General features: G+C 38.3%; 2 protein-coding genes and 3 non-coding genes across 6 annotated transcripts in view; 1 reads left to right on the forward strand and 4 right to left on the reverse strand.

The window, feature by feature from the left end:
* The window catches only part of DIPK1A (divergent protein kinase domain 1A), a 108,936-nt gene extending 92,208 nt beyond the window's left edge, over positions 1-16,728 (forward strand). For both annotated transcript variants that reach the window (XM_087447430.1, XM_087447436.1), the window contains 3 exons: positions 6,806-6,913; positions 13,240-13,416; positions 14,642-16,728. In XM_087447430.1, the coding sequence (XP_087303556.1) occupies positions 6,806-6,913; positions 13,240-13,416; positions 14,642-15,454 (1,098 nt within the window). In that variant the 3' untranslated portion in view covers positions 15,455-16,728. The remainder of the gene's footprint in view (positions 1-6,805; positions 6,914-13,239; positions 13,417-14,641) is intronic.
* Positions 16,729-16,947: 219 nt separating this feature from the next.
* On the reverse strand, positions 16,948-26,335 carry RPL5 (ribosomal protein L5). The gene is made up of 8 exons (XM_014780147.2): positions 26,276-26,335; positions 24,989-25,058; positions 24,788-24,903; positions 23,529-23,663; positions 21,823-22,025; positions 20,273-20,450; positions 17,696-17,784; positions 16,948-17,119 (listed from the first exon to the last, which is right to left on the reverse strand). The coding sequence occupies exons 1-8, from the start codon at positions 26,276-26,278 to the stop codon at positions 17,020-17,022; spliced, it is 894 nt and encodes a 297-aa protein (XP_014635633.1). The 5' UTR covers positions 26,279-26,335; the 3' UTR covers positions 16,948-17,019.
* Positions 17,476-17,608, reverse strand: LOC147918050 (small nucleolar RNA SNORA66). Its single transcript, XR_015549361.1, has one exon. It is a non-coding gene; the product is annotated as a small nucleolar RNA SNORA66 (small nucleolar RNA).
* LOC147918051 (small nucleolar RNA SNORA66) lies at positions 19,660-19,759 on the reverse strand. Its single transcript, XR_015549362.1, has one exon. It is a non-coding gene; the product is annotated as a small nucleolar RNA SNORA66 (small nucleolar RNA).
* Positions 20,523-20,618, reverse strand: LOC147918052 (small nucleolar RNA SNORD21). Its single transcript, XR_015549358.1, has one exon. It is a non-coding gene; the product is annotated as a small nucleolar RNA SNORD21 (small nucleolar RNA).
* Positions 26,336-27,218: the final 883 nt, after the last annotated feature.

The raw sequence follows: 27,218 nt of genomic DNA on the forward strand, positions 1-27,218 counted from the left end.
GCACCACCACTAACCTCATCTGCAAATTTCTTAACCTCTCTTGCCTCAGTTTCTTTATTAATAAAATGGAAATAATGGTAATACCTCTTTTATAGGAAGGTTGCGAGGATTAAAAGAGATACACATGAAAAGCTCTTAGAACAATGTTGACACATAGTAAACAATATGACAGACACATGTGTACCTACCATCTGTGTAACAAATCTTAACCTTTGCCATCTTTGCTTCATTTGTGAAAAGAAAAAAACATTACAGGTACAGTTGAAGTCCTCTTTATCCTCCCTGCTATCCTCCTTCCTCCTCCCCAGAGGTTACCGCGTCTTGAATTTGGTGTGAGTCCCTGCCCTCATGTTTTCATACTTTCACTACCTGTGTCTGGGTGCATAAACAATATATAGTATTGCTTTGGGTGTTTCTAAGCTGTAATAAATGATACTAAGTTGCACATATCATTCTGCAACTTTTTCCACTTGACATTGTTTTTAGCATTTTTTCATGTTAATATGTATTGGCCAAGTTCTTTCATTTTAATTACTGTATAGTATTTTGTTGTATGAATATACCACAGTTTATTCAGCCATTCTCCTGTTGATGGACATGTATGTTGTTACCCATTTTCCACCCTTACAAACAGTACTACGTCCTGGATGGCACCCTGAGGTCCTCTGAGACTGTACCTTGACCTCATATTTTTGGAGGGAAAGATTTTTCATTACTGATTCAATATTTTTTATTGTTTATTAGTCTTATTCAGATTTTCTATTTCTTCTTGCATCATTTTTATAATTTATATTTTTCTAGAAAAATTGTTGACTTCAGATGTATTGCCATAAAGTTATTTTATTCACTGTCACTGCCCTTTTCTTTCCTAATAATCTTTATTTGTGCCTTCTCTTTTTCTCGTGATCGGTCTTGCTAAAGGTTTATTTCTTTTGTTAAAGTTTTCAAAGAACTAGCTTTTGCTTTCATTGATTTTTTTTTTTTTTCCATTACTTTCTGATTTTTTTTTCCCCCTTCTACCTCCTTTGGGGGTTTACTCTGTTATTGTTGGGGTATTTTTTAAGCCTCTTTCGTTGAGTGCTTACTATTTATATTGCATTTAAAGCTGTAAATTTCCTTCTAAAAACTGCTTTAGTTGCATCCCACAAGTTTAATATATATACCTTTGGTTTATATTAGTTGTTCAAGTCTGTGTAGTCTGCATTTCCATTGTGATTTCTGCTTTAATCCAAAAATTATTTAGGAATGTGCCTTTTAGCTTCCAAACATGTCTGTATTTACTTTTACATTATTTTTATTATTGATTTCTTACTTCTTTGTGTCTGGAGGATGTGGTCTATTTGATCTCAATTCCTTGGAAACCCTACACTGTTCCTGCAGGCGGTTTCACTCTGGCTCCTGTTGAGGCCTCAGAACTCCCATCACCTTTGCCTCAGGGAAGAAACATGCCAATGAAATCGCTGGCCATCTGCTACTGAGCAGAGATACCAAACAGATGGTTCTGCATTTCCTAAAAATGCCCAGAGGTTGACCTGGGGGAAAAATATTGAGCATCTCCCTGTGTAGTGCCCCCCAAACTTGAGTCTAGGAACTAGATTGTTCTGCTCCTCTCATGAAGATGAAACCTGATATTCTTGGTTACAGCCAGGTCTGAAGGAGAACACAGGCATGGGCAAGGGCTCCCCAGGATTCTCTGCTAGTGAGAGCTGAAGGGCAACAGCTCCTAGTTGTTAGCACTTAATTCTGCACATGGGCAAGGCTCTGGATCTCTGTCAGGCCTGTCCTTATCCTCACAGCAAATTCTAGAAGTGTTGGGGGGGGGGGGCGGTGCCCAGTGGGCAGGTCTGAGGAGCCTGTGCTGGCCTCTCCAAGTACTGAGTACTTACCAGAGTCCACTGTGCTGTGGCTGTTTCCTTGGGATCCTGAAAAATTTAAGCCCCCAAAATAAAGGGCTCAAGAAGTTATCCTCAGTCCCTATCTCACACAAGAGGAAGCTCAGTGTTGGCCCTCTAGGTAGGTTGCAAGATCCCAAGAACCAGAGCTAGGCGAGATTGATCTGTGAGCAGCGTGATGTCATCAGACCGAGAGAACCAGACAGACAGAGAATTCTCGGAAGGAGCAAACAAAAGGTAATTGCAGAAACTAGAAAAGAGCAAGAAGGTCTAAAGCAGAGATTGGGGGGCTGGCCCTGTGGCATAGCGGTTAAGCGCGCATGCTCCGCTGCTGGCGGCCCGGGTTCGGATCCCGGGCGCACCGACACACTGCTTGTCAGGCCGTGCTGTGGCGACGTCCCACATAAAGTGGAGGAAGATCGGCACGGATGTTAGCTCAGGGCCAGTCTTTCTCAGCAAAAAGAGGAGGATTGGCGTGGATGTTAGCTCAGGGCTGATCTTCCTCTCACACACACACACACACACACACACACACACACTAAATAAATAAATAAATAAATTTAAAGCAGAGATTGGGAGATGAAGATCAGAGGAATTCTCTCAGCTACAGGAATATAGCCATAGCCTTTTATTTCTATTTTATATTGGTTAATGCCTTCTTTCGATTTATTTTTTCTAATTTCTTGAATTTTTAATTCATTTGTTTTGTTCTTTGTTGTTTATTAATGTAATTAAGACTTTACATTCTTCTCTGAGCAGTTCTTCAATTTTATCTTTAGTTTCTGATATATTTTTTAAAATTTATTATTATTGTTATTTCCTAGACACTTAAAATTTTGATTTGGACTTTCCCTTTGACTCAAGAATTAAAAGAACATTTAAAAATTTCCAGATAGATTTTTTGTTAATTTCAAGTTTTATCATATTGTGATTGGAGAATACTGTTTCTGCCATTTCTGCTAAGTGAAATGTAATAAGGTTTTGGTTTAATTTTGTAAATATTCCATGGGCATTTGAAGAGTCTATTCTTTGTTCTCAGGGCAATTAGATCTACCTTGTTAGTCAGGTTATTTAGTTCTTCTATATCTTTTTTTTTGGAAACTTCTTTATCTGCCATGGACCTTAAAAGTGAATTAGAGTCTACTACTTCTAATGTCTTTCTGTTTAGTTCTTTTTCTATTTTGTATAGATTTTGCTTAATTTTGATGTTACTTTATTTGCTTTGTAGAAATTCGTGACTATAATGTCTTCATTGTAGATTATATGTTTTATCATTATAAAGAGCCCCTTTTTTTTGCCTTATTTAATACTTTTGCCCCCCCTGAATTCACCTCATCTGGTATAAGATTGTGACTTAATTTTTTTTTCCTTGCATTTGGCTGGTGTACCTGTACCATCTTTTATTTTCAACTTTTTGACACTTTTTGAGAATATTTTTCTTTCCATAGGTGAGCTTATCTTACTGACATTTATAGATGTGGCTTAGTTCTGTATCACATTTTGTGACCTACTTTCTTTCTGTTTTTAAGGATTCATTTGGTTTGTATCTTTCTCTAGAGGGTGTATATTTCTTTAATTTGTTTTATGCGTATTCCTTCTGATAATTTAGGAAGATTTGTATTCTGTTTTAGCTCTTCTAGTGGTTAGCTTTATACTATAACTTTTAAAAATGACTTTATCCTCTATTTCTTTAAACCATGTCTATTTATTCCCCCACTACAAGCAATGACAAAATTATTATACTTCCATTCATCTCCTTTACTCCACCTAATTTTAATCAATATTATTATTAGTTCTTCTAGTGATAATCTCCATACTTTCAAATATACTTCTATCTCTGTTATTTGATTTATAAGATATAAATGTTATCTTTTGACCTTGGATATTATTATTTGTGTGTGTGTGTGTGTGTGTGTGTGAGGAAGATCAGCCCTGAGCTAACATCCGTGCTAATCCTCCTCTTTTTGCTGAGGAAGACCGGCTCTGTGCTAACATCTATTGACAATCCTCCTCCTTTTTTTCCCCAAAGCCCCAGTAGATAGTTGTATGTCATAGTTGCACATCCTTCTAGTTGCTGTATGTGGGACGCAGCCTCAGCATGGCCGGAGAAGCAGTGCGTTGGTGCGCACCCAGGATCTGAACCCGGGCCGCCAGTACTGGAGCACGCACACTTAACCACTAAGCTATGGGGCCGGCCCTGACCTTGGATATTAAAGATAAGGAAATCAACATCCTTTTGCTACCTTCCATCTTCTTACATCCTCCCTTCTTGGTTTTTGTTAATTTTATTACTTTTACTAGTATAGTTTATAATATTAACATTCTGAACAATATACAACAGTGATTAAGAGAATGAGCTCTGGAACCAGACTGCATAGGTTGGAATCTTGGCTTTATCATTTTATAGCTGTGTGACCTTGAGCAAGTTACTTAACAGATAATTCTGTTTCCTTATTCTCACAATGGATATATCAATAGGTTCCACCTTACAGGGTTGTTGTCATGATGGTAAAAGTATAGCATTAGAACAGTGCCTGACACACAGTAAGCATGTAGTAACTATCAGATATTGTATTAACAATTATGGTGAAGTAGATTCCCAAGGTTGTTTTCATCCTAGTCCTACATTTCAACTGGGTTCCATGTTCAGTTTCTCTCTTCATCTCTTGGTTGCCTGAAATTCATTCTCTAATAGTTCTTTAAGAGATGCTAATGGGAGTTATATTTTCTGATCCTTATATGTTCAGAAACATTTGATGCCTTTTACTTGAAAGAAAGCTTGGCTATGTGAAACAACAATAGCTATTATTGAGCACTTGTTAAAATCACAGGTTATCTAGACTCATTATACCGTTACACCTCATAATAATGCTATAAATCAAGCACAGTTCACATCCCCTTTTACAAATGAGAAAATTAGGACAAGACCAAGTCACACTTCCTTCTGTCACAGACTTTGCTGGCATTATTGTGCCACTGTTATCTACCATTGAATGTGGCTGTGGAGAAATCTGAGGCCAATCTGATATATTTTCCCTTAAAGGTGTCTTGATCTTTTTGCCTGAATGCTCAAAGGATTATTTATTTTTGAAGTCCAGTAAAATTCAGTGGGATATGTCACAGGGGTCATTCTGTGTTGGTTTTTTTGGGACGTTGTTTGTCTTTTCAGTCTGTAGATTAAAGTGTTCTGGGCCGGCCCCGTGGCTTAGCAGTTAAGTGCACGTGCTCCGCTGCTGACGGCCTGGGTTCAGATCCCGGGCGCGCACCTACGCACCACTTCTCCGGCCATGCTGAGGCCGCGTCCCACATACAGCAACTAGAAGGATGTGCAGCTATGACATACAACTATCTATTGGGGCTTTGGGGGAAAAAATAAATAAATAAATAAATAAAGTGTTCTTTCACTTATGTGAAGTCTCCTTGAATTCTTCTTTGAATATTTTTTCTTTTCCACTTGTTCCGTTCTCCCTAATATGGACGTGCTGGATATCCTTTGTCTTCTATATCTATGATTTTATCTCAAATTCTTTTTAGTTCTTTTTAAATTTCCATTTCATTTCGCTCACTTTTCTCAACCTAGGCTCGTAAGTCTTACTATGTTGTCTTTGCCGCCTGTTTCCCCCATTTATAATGTGGCTTTAATTTCTAGGACTTTTTCTTTTTCTTCCTTTCTAAGTTCTGCTAGCTTATTTTACATTTCCATCTGTTGTCTCATCATTTCTTCTGCTTTGAGGTCTTATTTTAAACTGTTTCATTAAGTCTTTTGAATTCATAGCAATATGTTTGGTCTGCTTCAGGGCAACATTTTCCTAGAAAATTTCTTTATCTGACATTTGCTTTTCCTATTCCTTTTCACCTTTTTCTTGTAGATTTTATGTACAGATCTCATGCTTGCTTGCTTTTGATTATTACTCATTAGTGAATGAAATGAGTTCTTCAACCAGCTATTTGTAGGAACACCTAGTAGTGGAGATGCTGTGGCCCAGACTTTATACGTGCATGTGTGTTGTGTCTGAGAGAGAGAGTCAAGGTGAGACAGAGAGACAGAGGTGCTCATACAGATTGGTTTAGCCTGTATATCTGCCCCACAACTGCAGAGATGCTCGTAATATAGTCTCTCCCAACCCCTATTTCATCAACAGACTGCCTCCAACATAGATAACATTTTAAGGATTTTATCATTTAGCACTGCCTTGCCCTGCTACTTCAAGATGCCAGGTAGAGTCTTTGGAAGTTCCCAGAGCTTGTGCCTCCTTAAACCTTCATTGCAAACCAGGGTGATGGTTCTGCTCCTCAGGTATACCAGCTATTAGATGCTCTGCCAACTTTGTCAGAGAAGTGAGGTCACAACAAGTATTTAATCTCAGCTTACTTCTAGACTCTGGTGTAATTTTTACTGAATTTGGCAAGCTATCCATATGTTTTGTGCCTTAGGATTACATTTGGTACCTTATTTTATCAAAGATAGAGTTTACATTTCTTTTTCTTTCTTTTTTTTTTGGTGATGTCAAGGATGACAAGATTACAGAAGTCACTTTATTTTGTTATTTTCAAATATTTTGGTACTTTAAACTTTATTTTTATATTTGTTTTAATGCCAGAGCCATTTTTTAAAATAGAGTGCCCCTATTCTTGGAAAGAGTAGGTACCATATCGCCTTAGACCATGTAAGTGGGAAAAAGAGTTTCAAAATTCTGTGCACACCCTAATTGCAATAAGAACTGTCATCATCATGTAGCTAGTAAAGAATAGAGCTTGGATTCAAATCCAAGTCTGTCCAAATCCAAAGCCTGAGTTCTTTTTACCGTAGAAATTTTTCTTAAAGAATATAGATATCTCTTTATGGTGTCTTTATTATGTTTCTTCTTGTGAACATTTCTTTATTAACTTCTTCTTTATTTCCTGGTTTTTAGTGTGACAAGTACAAGACTGGAATTATTGATGGGCCCGCATGTAGTAGCCTTTGTGTTACAGAAACTCTTTACTTTGGAAAATGCTTATCCACCAAGCCCAACAATCAGGTATGGACATTATGAGTAAACATTCCAGATTGATGGTGCACTCTAATTTTACCTGAAACTAAAGCATTATTAAAAGAATTCTTGAACCAGAGCTTTAGGACATTTTATGTATTTCAATTTTTATATACTTGGATTCACTCATCTAACAGATGTTTATTAATCCCCTATTCCCAGTGTATTCCAGACACTCTTTTAGTTATTAGGAATACAGTGGTGATTAAGTTAGATAAGATTACCTCCCTTATGGATCTTACATTATCCCAGAGGAATGGGGAACACAAATAGTTGATAGATAAATAAATAAGCAAGATAATTACAGAATGTGGTGTGTTTTATATAGGGTAGACACAGGGTGAATTGATGGAGAATGAGAGGGATGGGGGCTGTAGAGGAGGTGATCAGGGAAGACCTTTCTAAGATAATACTTGAACTCATACCTGAATGAAGAATTAAACTATAGGACTGAGCAAAGGACAAGATGAGCTAAGTCACAAAAGAAGAAGTATAAGTAGCTGATCAACATAATGAAAAAAATGTTTTACCTCACTTATCATCAAAGAAATATAAATTAAAACAATAGGATATTTCTGGGCTAGAAGAAAATAAAACAAAATATCAACACTGGTTATCCTTGAGCAGTGGAATATTGCATGATTTTTATGTTCATCTTTTTTCTTTATATTATTTCTAAATTTCCAATATAAATACACATTACTCTTATAGAAATTTAAAATAAATTTTAAGTTGACAATACTAATCATGTTTAAGAGGATTTCTGAAACAAAGTTCAACATTTGAGTATGTACTATGTACTAAGTACTGTTTAAGGCATTGGGAGAGACTGTGGGGAAGAAGACGGATAAAACCTCTGCCCTCGTGTGCTTTATGTTTCATGTGAGAGAAGACAGATAATGAATTAGTCAATGAATTAATAAATAAGATCATTTCAGACAATGCTAATGGCTGTGAAGAAAATAAAACGGAGTAATGGGTTTGAGAGTGACCTGAGATGGAAGAGGGATCTATTCTAGATGGAGTTAGGCCTATCTAAGGTGACAGCAAAGCTTGAGACTTGAATGACGTGAAGAAGCCAACCACGTGAAGATCTGTGAGAGGGGATTCCAGGCAGAGCCAACAGCAAATGAAGCAGGTCATGAAACTGGAATAAGATTGATAAGTTCAAGGAAGAGAAAGAAGACCAGTGTAGCTGGGATATAGATACCCAGGGAGTAAATGGTAGAGATCAGTTTGGAGAAGTAGGCCAGGCCAGCTCATATGAAGCCTACTAGGCAATGGAAAGGACTTTGGACTTTATTGTAATTGAATTAGAGGGTTTGAATCAGGGGAGTGATATACTCTGCTTTGTTTGGATTCATATTATACTAATATTAATATAATCCTATTTGTTTTTTATATATAAACAAGAATAGACTGGCTGGGGTCAAATGGTGGCTTTGCCACTATTGTGTTACCTTCAGCATGCTACTTCACTTCTCTCTGCTTCAGTTTCCCAGTCAGTAAAATGAGGATAATAATAGTATCTACTTCATAGGATTGTTATAAGGAGTAAAATAATAAAATAAATTAGTAGACCATAGCACATAGTAAGCACCATATAATGTTAGTTTGATAAATAGCTAGATAGTTAATAATTACTAATTCTGGGGTGTGGAATTAGGGAAATGGATGTGGAAGAACTTTTCTTTTTATCCTTCTGTGTAATTTGACTTTTAAAAAATATGTTTCTAACTATAAACATTTAGAAACAAGAAAGATCTCAAATAAACAACCTAAGTTTACAGCCTAAGGAACTAGAAAACGAAGAACAAACTAAACCCAAAGCTAGCAGAAGGCAGGAAATAATACAGATTTCAGCAGAGATAAAGGAAACAGAGCATAGAAAAACAATAGAGAAAATCAGTGAAACCAAAAGTTGGTTCTTTGAAAAGATCAACAAAATTGGCAAACCTTTAGCTAGATGGAGTAAGAAAAAAAAGAGAGAAGACTCAAATTACTAAAATCAGGGGCTGGCCCCATGGCTAGTGGTTAAGATCGGCACACTCCGCTTTGGCAGCCTGGGTTTGTGGGTTCAGATCTCGGGCGCAGACCTATAATACTCATCAGCCGTGCTGTGGTGGCAACCCACATACAGAATAGAGGAAGATTGGCACAGGTGTTAGCTCAGGGCTAATCCTCCTCAAGCAAAAAAAGAGGAAGATTAGCAACAGATGTTAGCTCAGGGCAACTCTTCCTCAGCAAAAAAAAAAAAAAAAAAAACTAAAATCAGAAATGAAGTGGGGACATTACTACCAATTCTACAGAAATGAAAAAGGATTATATGAAAGTACTATGAACAGTTGTACACTAGCAAATTTCATAACCTGGATGAAATGGACAAATTCCTAGAAACACAAAACCTACCAAGAAATAGAAAATCTGAATAGACCTATAACTAGTAAGGAGATTGAATCAGTAACCTAAAGTGTCCCAACAAGAAAAGCCCTGGATCTGTTGGCTTCACTGGTGAATTTTACCAAACATTTAAGAAAGAACTAACACCAATCCTTCTCAACCTTTTCCAAAAAATTGAAGAAGAGGGAAAACTTCCTGACTCATTCCATGAGGCCAGCATTATCCTGATACCAAAACCAGATAAAGACACTACAAGAAAAGAAAACTATAGACTAATATACCTTGTGAACATTGATGTAAAAATCGACAGCAAAATACTAGCAAACCAAATTCAGCAGCATATTAAAAGGATCATATATCATGACCAAACAGGATTTATTCCTGGAATGCAAGGATGGTTCAACATATGAAAATAATCAGTGTACTATACCACATTAACAGAATGAAGGAAAAAAAAAAAGGATCATCTCAATTCATGCAGAAAAAGTATTTGACAAAATTCAATACCCTTTCATGATAAAAACAATCAACACACTAGGACTAGAAGGAAACTACCTCAAAATAATAAAACCTACATATGAAAAACCGACAGCTAGCATCATACTCAATGGTGAAAAACTGAAAGCTTTTCCCTTTCTTTTTTCTTTTTTTCTCCCCAAAACCCCCAGTACATAGTTGTATATTCTAGTTGTAGGTCCTTCTAGTTCTTCTATGTGGGATGCTGCCTCAGCACGGCTTAATGAGTGGTGAGTAGGTCCATGTCCAGGATCCGAACTAGCGAACCCCGGGCTGCCAAAGCAGAATGCACAAACTTAACTGCTGCACCACTGGGCCAGCCTCAAAGTTTTTCCTTTAAGATCAGGAAAAAGGCAAGGATGCTGACTTTGTCCACTTTTATTCAACATAGTCCTGGAAGTTCTAGCCAGATCAATTAGACAAGAAAAAGAAATAAAAGGCATCCAAATTGGAAAGGAAAAAGTAAAACTATGTCTGTTAACAAACAATAGGATCTTATATATAGAAAAACCTAAAGATTCCACAAAAAAAATTGTTGAAGCTAATAAATGAATTCAGCAAAATATAGCAGGGAAACAAAGTCAACACACAAAAATCAGTTTGTTGATTTTTTTTGGATTGGATTTTGGATTCCAAAAGGAGATTAAGAAAACTGTTGCAAAAGGAGATTAAGAAAACTGTTCAATTTACAATAGCATCAAAAAGAATACTTAGGGGCCAGCCCCGTGGCGTAGTGGTTAAGTGCACATGCTCTGCTGCTGGCAGCCCGGGTTCGGATCCCAGGCGCGCACCAACGCACCACTTGTCAGGCCATGCTGTGGCAGTGTCCCATATAAAGTAGAGGAAAACAGGCACGGATGTTAGCTCAGGGCCAGTCTTCCTCAGCAAAAAAAGAGGAGGATTGGCATGGATGTTAGCTCAGGGCTGATCTTCCTCACAAAAAAAAAAAAAAAACTTAGGAATTAACTTAATCAAGGAGGTGAAAGATTTGTACAGTGAAAACTTCAAAACATTGCTGAGAGAAATCAAAGATATAAACAAATAGAAACACATCCCATGTTCATGGATTGGAAGACAATATTGTTAAGATGTTACTATTATCCAAAGTGATCTACAGATTCAATGCAATACCTATCAAAATCCCAATGACAATTTCTGCAGAAATAGAAAAACCCATCCTAAAATTCGTGTGGAATCTCAAGGGATCCTGAATAGCCAAAACAATCTTGAAAAAGAACTACAAAGCTGGAGGACTCACAGTTCCTGATTTCAAAACTTACTACAAAGCTATAGTAATCAAAACATTGTGGTACTGGAATAAAGACAGACATATAGACCAATGGAATAGAATAGAGAGCCCAGAAATAAGCCCTCACATATGTGGTCAAATGGTTTTTGACAAGAGTACTAAGACCATTTAATAGGGAAATGACTGTCTTTTCAACAAATGGTGCTGGGAAAATTGGATATCCACATGAAAAGAATGAAGTTGAACTCTTACCTAACACCTTATGCAAAAATTAAATCAAAACGGATCAAAGACTTAAATGTAAGAACTGAAACATAAAACTCTTAGAAGAAAATGTAGGGCAAAGCTTAACAACATTGGATTTGGCAACGATTTCTTGGAAAAGACACAGACAACAAAAGAAAAAAATACACAAATTAGACTTCTTGAAAATTTTGTGTATCAAAAGACAATAGAGTAAAAAGGCAACCCACAGAATGGGAGAAAATATTTGCAATCATATAGCTGATAAGGGATTAATATCCAGAATATATAGAGAACTCCTAAAACTCAACATCAAAAGAACAAACTAGATTAAAAAATGGGACTTGAATAGACATTTCTCAAAAACAGATATACAAATGGCCAATAACTACATGAAAATGTGCTCAGCATCAGTGATTACTAGGGAAGTGCAAATCAAAACGACAATGAGAGGGCTGGCCCGGTGGTGTAGTGGCTAAGCTCATGAGCTCTGCTTCGGCAGCCCAGGGTTTGTAGGTTCAGATCCTGGGCATCAACCTATGCACCACTCATCAAACCATGCTGTGGTGGTGTCCCACATACAAAATAGAGGAAGATGGGCACAGATGTTAGCTCAGGGCCAGTCTTCCTCATAAATAAATAAGTAAATAAGTAAATAAATAAAACAAACAAACCCCACAATGAGATACCATCTCACATCTATTAGGATGGCTACTATCAAAAAAAAAAAAAAAACAGAAAATAACAAGTGTTGACAAGGAAGTAGAGAAATTGGAGCCCTTGTGCACTGTTGGTGGGAATTTAAGATGGTATAGCCATTGTGGAAAACAGTATGGCAGTTCCTCAAAAAATTAAAAATAGAATGACCCTGTAATCCAGCAATTCCACTTCTGGTATATATCTAAAAGAATTGAAAGCAGGATCTCAAAGAGATAATTGTACACCCATGTTCATATCAGCATTATTCGCAATAGCTAAAACCTGGAAGCAACCAAAGTGTCCATTGGTGGATGAATGGGAATGCAAAACGTGGTATTGCCTATAATGGAATATTTTCAGCTTTAAAAAGGAAGAAAATTCTGACATATGCTACAATATGGATGAACCTTGAGGACATCATGCTAAATGAAATAAGCCAGTCACAAAAAGGCAAATTCTGTATGATTCCACTTATGTGAAATACCTCAGAGTAGTTAAAATCATAAAGACAGAAAGTAGAATGGTGATGCCAGGGGCTGAGGGGAGAGGAGGAACAGAGAGTTATTGCTTCATAGGTATGGAGCTTCAGTTTTACAAGATGAAAAGAGTTCTGGAGATGGATAGTGGTGATGGTAGCACAACTTCATGAATGTAATACCATTGATCTGTACACTAAAAATGGTTAAGGTGGTAAATTTTATGTTTTTGATATTTTACCACAATAAAACATTGAAAAACATAAAATTGATGATCATGGTCAAAGATATATATATTTAGGCATTCATAACTTTTATAATCTAAAAAAATTAAGGAAGGGCTGGCCCAGTGGTGTAGTGGTTGAGTTTGCGCGCTCTGCTTCAGCAGCCTGGGATTCGCAGGTTCAGATCCCAGGCATGGACCTACTCACCGCTTATCAAGCCATGCTGTGGCAGGTGTCCCACGTATAAAGTAGAGGAAGATGGGCACAGATGTTAGCCCAGTGCCAACCTTCCATACCAAAAAAAACAAATTAATTAATTAATTAAGGAAAAAAGCTTTGGAGTATGATTTCAAATTTGTAATTCAAAAAGAAAGTTGCAGCTCAATCTCAATGTTTTGTTGCTTGTGTGTGTGTTTTTTTAGAGGCAGAGGACACTCACTATAAAAAATATAGTGATAGAGTTTTCTAGTCAGCCCAAAGCATAACTTGTCATTCTTTTTCATATAGATGTATTTAGGGATTTGGGATAATCTACCAGGTGTTGTGAAATGTCAAATGGAACAAGCACTTCATCTTGATTTTGGAACTGAACTGGAACCAAGAAAAGAAATAGTGCTATTTGATAAACCAACTAGGGGAACTACTGTACAGAAATTCAAAGAAATGGTCTACAGTCTCTTTAAAGTAAGTATATCCTAAAAAAAATAAATAAATAAATAAAAAAGTAAATAAAGTAAGTATATCCATTCACATGTTGCTAGTGTGAAGCAGTACACTCTCCTGGAAGAGTTGGCAGGACCTCATCCTAAACCATAAAAGTGTTGCTATTCTTTGACCTATATAAGGGACTCCATTTTAAGGAAATAATTCAAGGAAAAGAAAAAATGTGTGGAGGATGTTTACTTTAACATTATTGTTAATAGCTAAAAATGTCTAAATATGAGAGGGGAGTTCATTAAGTAGACAGGTTGCTTTATAGTTTGACATTATAACTGATACACATTTTTTTTAAAAGGTGAAATAAAATTGGCACACCCTGATTACAAATTTTTTTAAATGTAAATACTCATATAAAGATTAAATAGAAATATTAAAAGATGAAAATAATTACTTTTGGAAAGAATCTCTTTTTTCTCGTTTCTATTGCTCTTATATTTTCACTCAAAATCTTTCTTTGGACAGTTTACATTTTCCAGACTATTTTATCCCAGAGAACTTGCACAGGGAAATACTTTTTAACTTTCATTACTGGAACAATACAACTTGAACAAAATAATTGTGTTAATGTGATAACTACAAAATAGGAGTAAATAATTTTCATTTGACCCTTATTATCTGGATATGAGCACCTTACAGTTTTGCAAGTAAGTGTAAGAGTAAGACAAAGAATAATTACTTAGTGTCTTAACTGTATTTATCTACAAGATCTGAGGGGGCTACAGGAGTTAGGATAGCCATTTTTTTTTTTTTTTAACCATTGAATTGTACACTTTATTTTTTTGTGTGAGGAAGGTCAGCCCTGAGCTAACATCCATGCCAATCCTCCTGTTTTTTTTCTCCCAAAGCCCCAGTAGATAGTTGTATGTCATAGTTGCACATCCTTCCAGTTGCTGTATGTGGGACGCGGCCTCAGCATGGCCGGAGAAGCGGTGCGTCGGTGCGCCCCCGGGATCCGAACCAGGGCCGCCAGTAGCGGAGCTCGCGCACCCAACCGCTAAGCCACGGGGCCAGCCCGTAAAACATAGTTCTGACTCACTTAGCACGCATCAAAACTATTTGGAGACATATTAAGTTCCTTTATGGGGATTCAGTAGCAAGATTACTTAGCATGGTAATAATCCCCACAAATGTTACATATGAGGTGTTTTTCATTCCTTCTGTATAATTAGCCAAAGTCTTATCTCTACAGGCAAAGTTGGGTGACCAAGGAAACCTCTCTGAACTGGTTAACCTCGTCTTGACGGTGGCTGATGGAGACAAAGATGGCCAGGTTTCTTTGGGAGAAGCAAAGTCAGCATGGGCGCTTCTTCAACTAAATGAATTTCTTCTCATGGTGATACTTCAAGACAAAGAACATACCCCCAAATTAATGGGATTCTGTGGTGATCTCTATGTGATGGAAAGTGTTGAATATACCTCTCTTTATGGAATAAGCCTCCCATGGGTCATTGAACTTTTTATTCCATCTGGGTTCAGAAGAAGCATGGATCAGTTGTTCACACCATCATGGCCTAGAAAGGCGAAAATAGCCATAGGACTTCTAGAATTTGTGGAAGATGTTTTCCATGGCCCCTATGGAAACTTCCTCATGTGCGATACTAGTGCCAAAAATCTAGGATATAATGATAAGTATGATTTGAAAATGGTCGACATGAGAAAAATTGTGCCAGAGACAAACCTCAAAGAACTTATCAAGGATCGTCACTGTGAGTCTGATCTGGACTGTGTCTATGGCACGGATTGTCGAACTAGCTGTGATCAGAGTACAATGAGGTGTACTTCAGAAGTGATACAACCAAACTTGGCAAAAGCCTGTCAGTTACTCAAAGACTACCTACTGCGTGGTGCTCCAAGTGAAATTCGTGAAGAATTAGAAAAGCAGCTCTATTCTTGCATTGCTCTCAAAGTCACAGCAAATCAAATGGAGATGGAACATTCTTTGATACTAAATAACCTAAAAACATTACTGTGGAAGAAAATTTCCTACACAAATGACTCTTAGTTCGCACATTGTGACCATTGTAGGAAACTTATCACTTCTAAACAAAAATTTTGAGCATTTTTTAAAATGGCTTCTGATTCAAATTCCTGCCAGTTACACAAAACTTTTCCCTGGTTCTAAGAAGCCATCATCTTAAAAATACATGTTGATTGCTTAAGTAATGGCAGGAGGTATAATAAAGAATCAACAGGTCCAAAAAGATTTCCTTCTTCCCCTTTTAGAAGCCCTGGTACACTTCCTAATACATTCACTGTGTAACTGTTTTGACTGACTTAAAATGCTGTGAAAAGCCTCATTCCATAAACATCAACAGTGAGACTACTTTATAGATTTATGTTAGCCAAAATACCATTGCTGGAAACATTGTTTGCATTGAAGCTGCTGTTTAAAAAAATTTATACATAAATTTACTAATGTCTTAGCATGGTAAAGTTTGCACATTAACAGAAATTAAGACTGCAAAGCAGGTAAATTAAAATTACTCCTTTATAAACAGGTGTTGGGTTAATAGCATGGTCTGTTGTATTATAGACTTAAATACTCATTTAGACATCAAATGTTATGTGACTTCAGAATGTTTTGAGTGGCTCTTACTGATTAAAATTCAAAACCCATCAAGACCTGTTCTACTTGGCAAGGTCTAACTGCCAGTTTTAGAGGCTGAAAATGGATGAGCTTTCATCACTGTAGATTCAAAGGGTCCATCTTAGTATTAACCAGCCAACTGAGTCCTTCCAAACGGCCATCTTAAGGCCATAGACCCAATCCAGATCCACATATCTTCAATTTGAACTATGGGAAAGTGAGACATTAAGAGCAAGACGCTGAAATCATAGGACTTTTTAGTAATAATTTTCCATTTTCAAACAGTATTTCCTGTTAGCCAAAGGGCTATTTCTTACGAGGCATGTAAATTTTTCCATGTAACACCATTTTTTTCTCATGTAACCTTGACATACAAGGGTCAATAGTTGCTCCTTCATGTTATTTTCATGTTTATTCTGATCTGGCTTGTACCTTTCAACATCTCCATAAAATTAAACACGTCTTGTGGAGAAAAGACTCAGTATTTTCTGGTGAAAGGTTTCACCTGGTTAAAGCGAATATGTTCAAGTTATGTGACCTTCATTGGACAGCCTTCTCTCAAAAATTACAGCCATGGATTAGCACCAGTTTTGCTTACTTTAAAATTGTATACTTCGAAGGCACTTTTTCTTCCCACAATCAATCATCTGGTTACAATAAATGCGTGGAAGATGTATTTCTTAGTGGAAGGTTGGTCTGTTGCTTGTCAGATTTTTTTAGGGAGGGCTGCACATCACACAATTTGAGGGAAAACTGTCAGGGAGAGCAGAAGCCCAAGAAGCAGGTGTGAACTTTGAGTCACTATGCAAGACAACTTTTTCTGGAAAAAGCTATACTTGTTTCTTGAAGAAAAATACTGTCAATTTCAGAGTACTTCCTACAGTTTCATTAAGAACTTAACACAGAAATAGTTGCTAGGTCAATAAGTTTATTAATGTCTTTCTCTGAAAAATCTTCATAGAAAATTGTGGTTTGGTTTATTAGCTCTCAGCGGCCCGCTCTTGAGCTCTGAGGAAGCTTGCCTTCTTTTGAGCTACCCGATCTTTCTTCTGGGCAAGAGACATCTTGGGGCGATTCCACCTACAAAACCATAAAAGTAAAAGAGACATGAATGTAATTTTTTAAAACCATAGCTCAAGAGGATAGAGAATATTAAATTTTGAAAAAGACAAGCACTTTGTAACAAGGTGGAGATCACATAATCCCAATTCCAATACATGTACTTATGATCTTAAGCTAATTTAACCAAACCCCAACTTTTGTGATAATTGCCCTATTACCAGACAGGGCCAAAAATAAAATAAACATGTTAGTATAATGCTTAGAATCAGTAGGTATTATTTTCTACTCAATTCAAAGATCAAAATGTGAAAGATTAACAGAAAGTAATTCTCATCTTTAGTTAGCCTAATAAAAAATGCAGTAACTGGTAGTTACACTGTACTAGGATAGAATGGGCCACCTCAGTAGCTTCTGAGGCTAATACATTTCTATCACCACAATTACTTTAGCAAACCTGGTTCCCTTCACATCTGCAACATCATGCAGAGTTAGTGATCGAGTTTGCACAACTTCACTGAGTTTGAGTAAGATGAAACAAGGCAGGGAACCCCTCCCAACCACTTTCTCTTGAAAATACAAGAGTAAGACACATACCTCTTCTTTTTAACTTCTTTCTTAGGCTTCTTCTCATAGACCGGATTCTCTCGTATAGCAGAATGAGCTTGCTTATACATCTCCTCCATCTGAAACAAAGCAAAGCAAACAGTACTTGGTTTCATTTCATATGCCCTAAACAATAATATAATGTATTCTACTACTAGCTGTTTTGTCTTAACAAGCCAGATTAAAAAGAACTAAACTAGGTCAATGTTGGTGTCTGCTTAAATTTCTAAATGTAACCCACCTTTTCCTAAGAAATTCCCAATTTTTACTGTAGGCAACGTGAATTGACACTATTCACAAAACTCAATCTTCCTCAAGAATTTGCACCTATTTCGGACGAATTTTTGCTATACTTGTTAAGACACCCAAGTTTAGAACAAATTGATTTCTGTAGAAACACATTTTACGCTCATTTAAAATACTGTCTGACCTAAATTCTTTCATTCAAGTGAGGATACATGCCAAAACAAAGTATTTAAGATGTTAAGATGAAGAGTATATGGGGCCAACATGTAAATGCCAAATTCCTTTGTCCTGCCACATTCCCCAGGTTTACATTTTCCTTTGGTATCTGATAAGTCTTTCAAAGCTAGTCCCAGTATTACATACCAGGGATCTCTTAAATCCAATACTGAGTCAACAGTATCTGGCAGCAATATTAGGCCTCTGTGGAACCAGAAAGAGGTCTGAATTTCCCGAGAAAACCCTGAAAGACTATCCAATTAGATATGTTAATGAGAATTTGGTTCTAGAACTCATCAAAAAACAATGTTGCAACTCTAAATTGTTTCAATTACCACCTCTAAATAAATGACTACTGATTTTGTGGAAGATCAAGTCATAAATGACAGCTATCAAATGCCTGAGTGTTCATTATCAGAATCTAGTAACAATTACAGCCCCCTAAAGAATGAATCAAGGTAATCCAGGTCTCTAAAATTACTCATTCAACGGGGAAAAAAGGTGATTACCACATGCATTTGTATAAAGCTTAACAAAGGAAAATAATGCAAAATTTTCCACTGCATTTGAGATTCTGAACTACCTAAATCCCTTTTGAAAGTTAATTTCTCTACCTCTTTTAGCATTCTATTAGTTTTCCACTGTATTTAACAAATCCATTTAATGACTTCAAATATAGTCATCTAACAAATGTTAAGCACCCAGTTCACTCCTTCCAAGAGATCAGACAAGTAGGAAATACAACCATGTATGCAGAAAATGCCATGAGTTCAGGTACTAAAGACCCTTTCCTGTTGGGGACACACCAGATGTCTGCAGAGGACTTCAGCAGGCGTACACAAGGAAAGTGGCCTCCAAAGATAAAATAAACAAGCTGGGTGGAAAAGTACATTAGCCAAAGAGTGGTCCAGCTGAAGTATAGCATGTATATAGGAAAGCATTAGGAAAGAGACATGTCAAAACAGACGGGGATTTTGAAAAATTTTGAGCAAGTGTGTCATGACCAGAGCAAGATGTGGCTTAGAAAGAAAAATTTTGCAGGCCAAGTAGAATCATAGTCAAATGTAAAAGGCCTTTTTACTAGGGTGATGTCAGCAATAATGTAAAGGAATCTACTCATGTGAAAATTAACATGCATCTACATTATTAACGTGAAACTCCTCTTTTCCTAGTTCAAAACCTCAATTTACATGTTTATTCAGCCCTAGACTGTGTACTAACCATACAAATAACAGAGTGAACTTTCCCCACTTACAACTCTATTTAAAAAATAATTTGCATAGCCAAAGCTGTGCCAAAATAGAAACCATGCACTAACAGAAAAGAACCTAACAATTACTTCATATATAATCCATCAATTCATATATAATTCTATATTTGTAAGTTTTATAATAATAAGTGTGATTTTTGTGTTCAATGCTCTCACTATAATTTTAAAACCGGTATTATCATCTTCAATCACTCCAGTGTGTTAACAGACAGCCATGGAGACTCAATTTTAGGGGTGATAAATTTTCCAACATTAAACTCACTTTTGCAAACATGGTTCCCTTCACTTCTGCAACATCACGCAGAACTAGTCAGAATCTGTACAACTCCCTTTCTGTGTGCATGCCTGAGACATTCACAAAGTCCAGAACATAACACTATTTACTATGATGAAGAACCTTCCCCATGGCCTAAAATGATTGAAGTTTAGTATCTAGCACCTGCTATCACACAGGGCAGATTATAACTATGACCACAGCAATGAAATCTATAAATACAGAACAGCCAAATGCATAAAAACCACCAAAGGCTTTAGATTTGGATGCTTGAAGCCTGCCATCCTTCAGCATCTAAAAGATTCCTAAAAGCACACTGACAAGATGAGCTCATTATACTACCGTATCTGACTTTTTAACCTACCCTAGGTCCAACATCCCAAATTCAAGGCATTTCATTTTAAGCCAAGTACAGCTTGAGTCTGCCCATACTTATGAACATGCCCATATTCAACTTTTAACCGTTAACCTGAAATAAAACTATATTTCGGGTTACAAAAACAAGCAGTAAACCCGGTTCTATAAATTACCCAATACTAGCATTTTTAGTTAAATTTTTTACCATGTCTGGAGTTACGTTGTTCTTTATGTACTGAGAGAATTGTTTCTTGTACGCATCTTCATCTTCTTCCATCAGGTAACGCATATAATCGGCAACGTTCTGACCCATGATGTGCTTCCGATGTACTTCTGCATTGAATTCCTTGCTCTCTGAATCATAACCAGGGAATCGTTTGGTACTAAAATAAAGTTTTTCATATTTTAGGATATATTGATTGAAATCAGTTCACTAGCAGGAATTCATTTCAGTAGCTGCCATCAGTCCCGTCTTGAAACACTTAATTGCATCATATGCAACCAAAGGACCAACTACCGACTGCTCAGTTAGTGGGATATCATCATTCAGCAGCTAATCTCCGAATTCCAGGGTAGAAAATCATGCCACACACACCTTTAAAAACCATTAAATGAACCAAGACTTTCCACTACTATTAAGTTAATTCTTATTATTATCATAGGAAAGGATTTGAAAACTGCTCCTCAAAAATCCTAGAATTTCTGGACCAGCCCAGTGGCACAAGCAGTTAAGTGCACGCGCTCCACTTCAGCTGCCCGGAGTTCAACGGTTCGGATCCCCGGCGCGCACCCACACACTGCTAGTCATGCCATGCTGTGGCGGCATCCCATATAAAATAGAGGAAGACGGGCACAGATGTTAGCTCAGGGCCAATCTTCCTTGGCAAAAAAGAGAAGGATCGGCATCAGATGTTAGCTCAGGGCTGATCTTCCTCAAAAAAAAAAAAAAAAAAATCCTAGAATTTCTCAGTGGGGCTTCAGGATACACGGGAATAAGTACATATCTAATAGGTATCTTGCAAGAGAACAGTAGGTCCTCAAAAAAAAAAATAGCCCCCCCTTCACATTATAAAAGTTAAGTTCCAGTTAAGTTACATTTTGTAGGCTTACCTATATATATATACCCAGAAAAAATTTTTTTGGTTGTTAAATCTCCAACCACTAAAATATTCCTACAAAGGTAATAAATCACTTTAAGATCTATCTATTCAACAATAACAAAAATTATTAACTCAAACCAAAAGAACAAATTAAAACAATCTACTTAGCGCCTCAGAATGGACTACAATCTTATTTCCAGTTGAAAGTAAACAAATCTGTCATAAGCCTCTTTCTCAAACTCTTTTTTTCCTAGAGTCCACATTTTTCCATACTCAGTAAAGCAATTTTCATTCTGAATGAAAAAAAGAAAACGCACTGGGGGCTCGGGGAGGGCAGTGGTGGTGGAAGAGAGCAGCTCATTTCTAACCATCATTAAGTCCACACGAAAGGCAGTGGTTTCAACCCCAGCTCTTCCACTCATTGGCTCCAGAACCTTAGGCAAATCATTCACCTCTAGACCCCAGTCTCCACTTACAAAATGTGTCACAGTTCCTTCCTGCCCTGCTAGATGCCGTTTGCACAGTACCTAGCATATAGCAGGCACACAATGACAGCTACTATTCCTTTAATTGATTCAGGTATTTCCACAGCCCAACCAGGTAGAAACAGTGAAGTATCAGAGTTCAGGCAAAGAGGCCTTGAATACTATATTACCTGTGAGGGATAGACAAGCCTCCATCCACAGCTCCTTTCAGGGCCCCAAAAACTTTATTTCCAGTAGTAGTTCTGGCAAGCCCTGCATCCAAATAGCAGGTGAAGGCACCAGGTTGACCATCGATGCTTTCCACATTGTATTCATCTCCAGTCACTTCCACCTGGCCTTCATAGATCTTGTCCATGCCAAACCTATTGAGAAGCTATTAACAAAGAAGCCAGTCTAAATACCTGTCTGAATATATTTAAATAACTCTAATATCTCAAGCCACAACTTGAATGCCTCTGACAAAAAAATTTTCTTCCAATTCACTTATCCCTTCATCCAAATCTACTTTTAAACGCTACAAAAAGAAACTTCAGACATTCAATTTTACCCTCAACTATAACAACTTTGTTTAAGAGCTTCTGAATCTGCTACATGTCCATACTTGATTCATGTAGCAATCAAGATGTACAATACTTGAATTTGATTCTTATATTTACTCAAGGGAGGCAATCTCCACATTTCCTCAGTCATACAGTCATGCGCTGCTTAACCACAGGAATACATTCTGAGAAACACGCAGTTAGGCGATTTCATCATTGTGTGAACGTCATAGTGTACTTACACAAACCTAGATGGTATAGCCAAACTACACAGCTAGGATATATGGTACTAATCTTATGGGACCACCACAGTATATGCCGTCTGTCATTGACAAAAACATAATTATGCCGCACATGACTATAAAAACTCAACAAACACTAAATGTTATCACATATAGTTTTATTTAATTTGATTAAAATCGTAGGAATAGGATCCTGGGGCTGAAGAGAACTTCTTTTATGGCTCTACTCTCCAACTACATTATGTTAATATGGGCCACTCCTCGGCTAGTACACATCATCCAGCTATGATTCCACAAGCAGTGCCTTTGCACTCTCATACATCATGACAATGTTTCCCGCCCCACTCAAACATGTTTACGAAAATGTGGGTCCCCAACAACGACGCACACGTAACAATTCCACTGCAAAACAGTTAACTAACAAAACAAAAATAAGGCAAAAGCACATTTTCATCTCCTTTCTGCACACTACAGGAAATGCTGCCACCCAGAGGCGAAGATGATTAAAAAAAATGAATCCCCCACCAATGCCTGAGCCCCAAAAAGTTTAAGACACTGCTTCTCAAAATTTAACATGCATATAAATCACTTGGACATCCTATTAACATATAGTTTCTGAGGATATGGAGTAGAGTCTGTATTACTGGTGTATGTTGTTGATGGTCAGAAGATCTACACTCCTCAGTCCATCTGTCCAACAAGGTAGCCACTAACTAGCCACAAGTGGCTATTCAAATTTAAGTTAAAAATTCAGTTCGTCAGTAGCACTAGACACATTTCAAGTGCTCAACAGCCACATGTGGCTACCATCCATCAGTACAGAAAATTCTATTGACCTAGATATACCAAACAGGGCAGAAAACAGGAAAACAACTGCTTCACCAGATTATTAGAAACAGCATTGCCGTCTCAAAGTTTGTATTTATAAAATCATCTTCTCTGACGATGCCCTTATAAGCCACAGGGCAACAGCTGGCACTCCCCTGACCCCACAGCTGAGGGTATCTTATCCATGTGTGATTAATCTATCTCACAGATAACTCCAAACAATGACTTGTTTTGAAAATACATTAATTAAAGTCATCTTGTACCTACCCTGCGGGCCAGCAGCAGGCCAGTACAATATGCTGCAGCATAATTTGTCAGGCCAACCTTCACACCATACTTTGGGAGTTCATGAGCATAAGCTGCACAAACTATCATATCTCCTTCTATACGGGCATAAGCAATCTACAACAAGAGAAAAACCAGGTTAGTTATTGGTGCTTTCACTGTCTGCTTGTTCTAAGTGCCTTCTTTTTCAAAGACCTTAAAAAAAAAAAGAGCCGGACATAGATCTGCATCACTTAAAATTTGTTAAACCCACTCACTTCCAACTACAGTTTATGGCTTGGTCAACTATAGCAGGTAGGTTTATCAGCCTGTAAATATGTTTGATAAATGTCACAGTACATAAGGCTAGACCAACCACACAGACACTGAATATTAAAATACCTTTGGAATAAATTATACTATAGTTCCTTACTTCTAAATTCTGAAAAGACTCTTAGTTGGGTTAGCTCATTAAGAGGCACTCTGAAAAGTCACAGAGCAATCCCCACTTATTTCAAACATCAAACTAAACATATCTAAGTCCAACAATGTTTTGGACACCTAATGTTAGGTTATCTAAACTTAGGTATGAAGACAGTGCCTTCACAACCAGCAAATTAGTTTGCCCAGAAAACAGGCATGCCTGCCTCCAGCAAAGCACAGCAAATTTCAACTATGAAAATTTTCCCTAGTAATGAAAGCTCAGAAAACTACCTTCCAGGAGCAAACTGCCACTTTCTGGAGGTTTTTTATGTGGGAGACACCTTCATACATATTTATTAAAACCTATTTCAAACACTAAGCAGGAATGAGAACAGTCAGTCTAACTTAACCTTCACAACTACCCACCTCTTCAAAGAGCAGTGGTTATGTGGCATATAAGGCCATACTAAGTCATGTAAGGCAAAAGTCAGGACCTGGTTCATGACAAATTCTATTATTCTACCGGAATTGGAATGGGTAAGAACCTACTTAGTCTCAAATTTACCCTCCCACCCCACCAACCCCAACAAAATAGCATAAATTTCTCTAATGTTCTTTCTCTTCTAATCTTTAAAGTACCAATTTCCCAGGCTCCAACTCCAGACCTACTAGAATGAAAAGAACTACTCAATCAATGTTTTTGGAATGCCAAGCACTAGACTAGATGGACCTTCTAATCCATACCTGTGTTTTGCTTCCCAAGTACAACTTCTCTAGCACAGTGAGTTAAGGGAGGGCGGGGTATACCACGGATTGCTTGAGTCTAGAATACAACTTACCTGGCAAATGATGTCTCGGTTGGTTACCCGAACTATCATCCTATATTTGGGTGTGTTGTACTTATTTTTATCCTGGATAACCAAACGTTTCCGAGCATAGTAATCAGTTTTGCCCTCTGAAAGAAAAAAGTACCTTTAGAAAGTCTACTCCATTGCAAAGCAGATTCTTTTAATACTGTGAACATGAAAAACTGACCATACCTCTTCGTCTTCTAAATTTCACTTGGTATCTCTTGAAGTAGGCCTTATTCTTGACAACTTTAACAAACCCCTTTAAGAAAAAAGAATGTTATTAAAACTTTGATAAATGTTTTAGCTTATGATACTTTTGACATCTGAGTTAACCGTGTAACAAAATAACACTTGAACTTCAAGATAGAATCCAGACAACTGTCACTTTTGTACAGTCCAGCCTTTCTCAAACCATCTGGGGTCAAGAATCACTTTTTCTTTTACTTTCCATCTGTCAAGACTGGTAGTTCTATAAAACACAGTAAAAATGAATCGGTCGGAAAAAAATGGAATGAAAAAACAAACATACAAAATGCAGGTCAATTTCTTATATTCACCAGATATAAACTTTATCAAATGGCTTTTAAATTTTTGAACCCTTACTCTCAATTTCTGAACCTGTTCCCTCGCAGACCAGCATCGATCCTTGCCCCAACTTTTGCAAAGCACCGCTCTACATAGCACTCCATCTTGCCAAACGTCAGTCTGTTCTCAACACTGTAAACCCCATTTCGAGAAGATAACCTCATACTTCCCACCGACGTTTTTCAAGTCTAAATTACTTGCCACAAAACTCAACTGGCCAAGAGCATGTTCAGCAATTAAAACAGCACTGACCCCCACTAACTAACAACATCCCACTCCTAAAATCATTAAAAACTGGTGCCAGCAACAGTCTAGAGAAAGCGACAGGACACGTACACCAAACTAAATGAGGTTCCTTTCGGGGCCCAGAGAGGCCACAGCCTCCAAACTCTACTGATGGTTTTGGCTTGAAAGCCACTTTTTCAGCCCAACGACACCGGCTTTCTGAAAGACCTGCCGGCCCCGACGCTCCCGGAAAACCCACCAAGCAGTCAGAGGTGGAGCTGGGTCCGAGGAGCCACAGCCCGTCTACACCCAGGCAGCCCGCTGCTAGTCCGAGACCGACTGCATACAATCTCCCCCGCCCAGCTGCCTGCTGGCGCCCCCTCCGACAAACCAGCACTAGCCCCCGAAGCTTGTCTATTACACTCACCTCCCTCCCCAATCCGCCGTCCTGCTCCTGCTCTTTTTCGTCAACCCATCCCCCCTAACCCTGCGCGCCGGGCGGCAGCCATTAAAGCCACGCTGGGAGCTGCAGCCTGCCCATGGCAGAGCGGGCAATCTAATGCCATCCGACCGCTGCGCCGCGCGAGACGGACCCTACGCTGGAATCAGAGCAAGGAGAGGAAACCCTCGTGCACCCGTAGCCCCGAGATCGGGATAACCACTCACCATCCTGCGGAACAGAGACCCGCGTCCGCGGCTCGCCACAGACCTACAGGCCCAACACGGCTCCGGGGGGGAAAAAGGCCGCAGCCCGTGCGCAGGCGCAGTATGTAGCACCGACGATCGCGCGAGTGACGTGTGGAAGAGGGATCCGCCGGCCGCATAGCGTGCGGCGTGCCGCCCCCCGCTGGCGGGAGGACCGATGCTGGCCTTCACCTGCCGCCACAGTCCTCAGGGCCGCGGGTCCCAACGCTCCTGGCGGGATGATCTGACAGGTATGGGTGGTGAGCAGCAGGAGGGACGATTACAGGAGGCCTTCACTTTCCTATGCTAGGAAGTTGTTTCATAACAAACATATATTACTTTTGTAAGCAGGAAAAAAAGTTTTAAAAATTAATAAATGAATTTGCTCTGGAGCCCTTTTGCCCTCTCCGGGACTCTCCCTCCGGGACTACTCATCCCGGTTCAGAGCATTAGAGTCCCCCAGGAAACTGCCTCAGTGCTCCAAGCCTGCGTTAGGAACCCTTCTTCTGCCTTGCCACAGCACCATCGTGCCTGCTTCAGCCCACCCAAGCTTGTAAACTCCCTGAGGGTGGGCCCTGCTGTCAAGCTCACCTTGGACTCTCCAGCACCTAGCACAGCGCTGACATTCAGTAAGTGCTCGGTATGCGTTAAATGGTGAAAGAACTACAGCTCTCTCCTTCCTACCTCCCTTTACCTTCATCGTCCTCCCGGAATCTCTCATTCCTTCTCCCTCCCTCCATCACTCTGATCTAGTCAGCTTAACTTTTTTCTGTAAGTCCTATTTTTCATTCTTTTAAAACTAGTCTGGGGAATGAGCCGTTCCCTTTTCCTATTCTCCACACGGAGACTGAAGAAAACCAATCCAACAAACAAAAAAGCACCGCCAGAGAGAGGGTATTCCCTTACCTGACAGTATTTCAAAGGT

Source organism: Ceratotherium simum, chromosome 2, assembly GCF_057802395.1.
Source record: "Ceratotherium simum simum isolate JZ-2026a chromosome 2, ASM5780239v1, whole genome shotgun sequence".
Taxonomy (NCBI): Eukaryota; Metazoa; Chordata; class Mammalia; order Perissodactyla; family Rhinocerotidae; genus Ceratotherium; species Ceratotherium simum.

Excerpts from the sequence above, each read along its gene's own strand:
- RPL5 (XM_014780147.2), bottom strand. Across the intron at positions 24,904-24,988 it reads GAAATTTAGAAGACGAAGAG|AGGGCAAAACTGATTACTAT; the intron begins GTATGGTCAGTT and ends TTTTTCTTTCAG. Across the intron at positions 22,026-23,528 it reads GCCTGCTGCTGGCCCGCAGG|CTTCTCAATAGGTTTGGCAT; the intron begins GTAGGTACAAGA and ends CTTTGTTAATAG.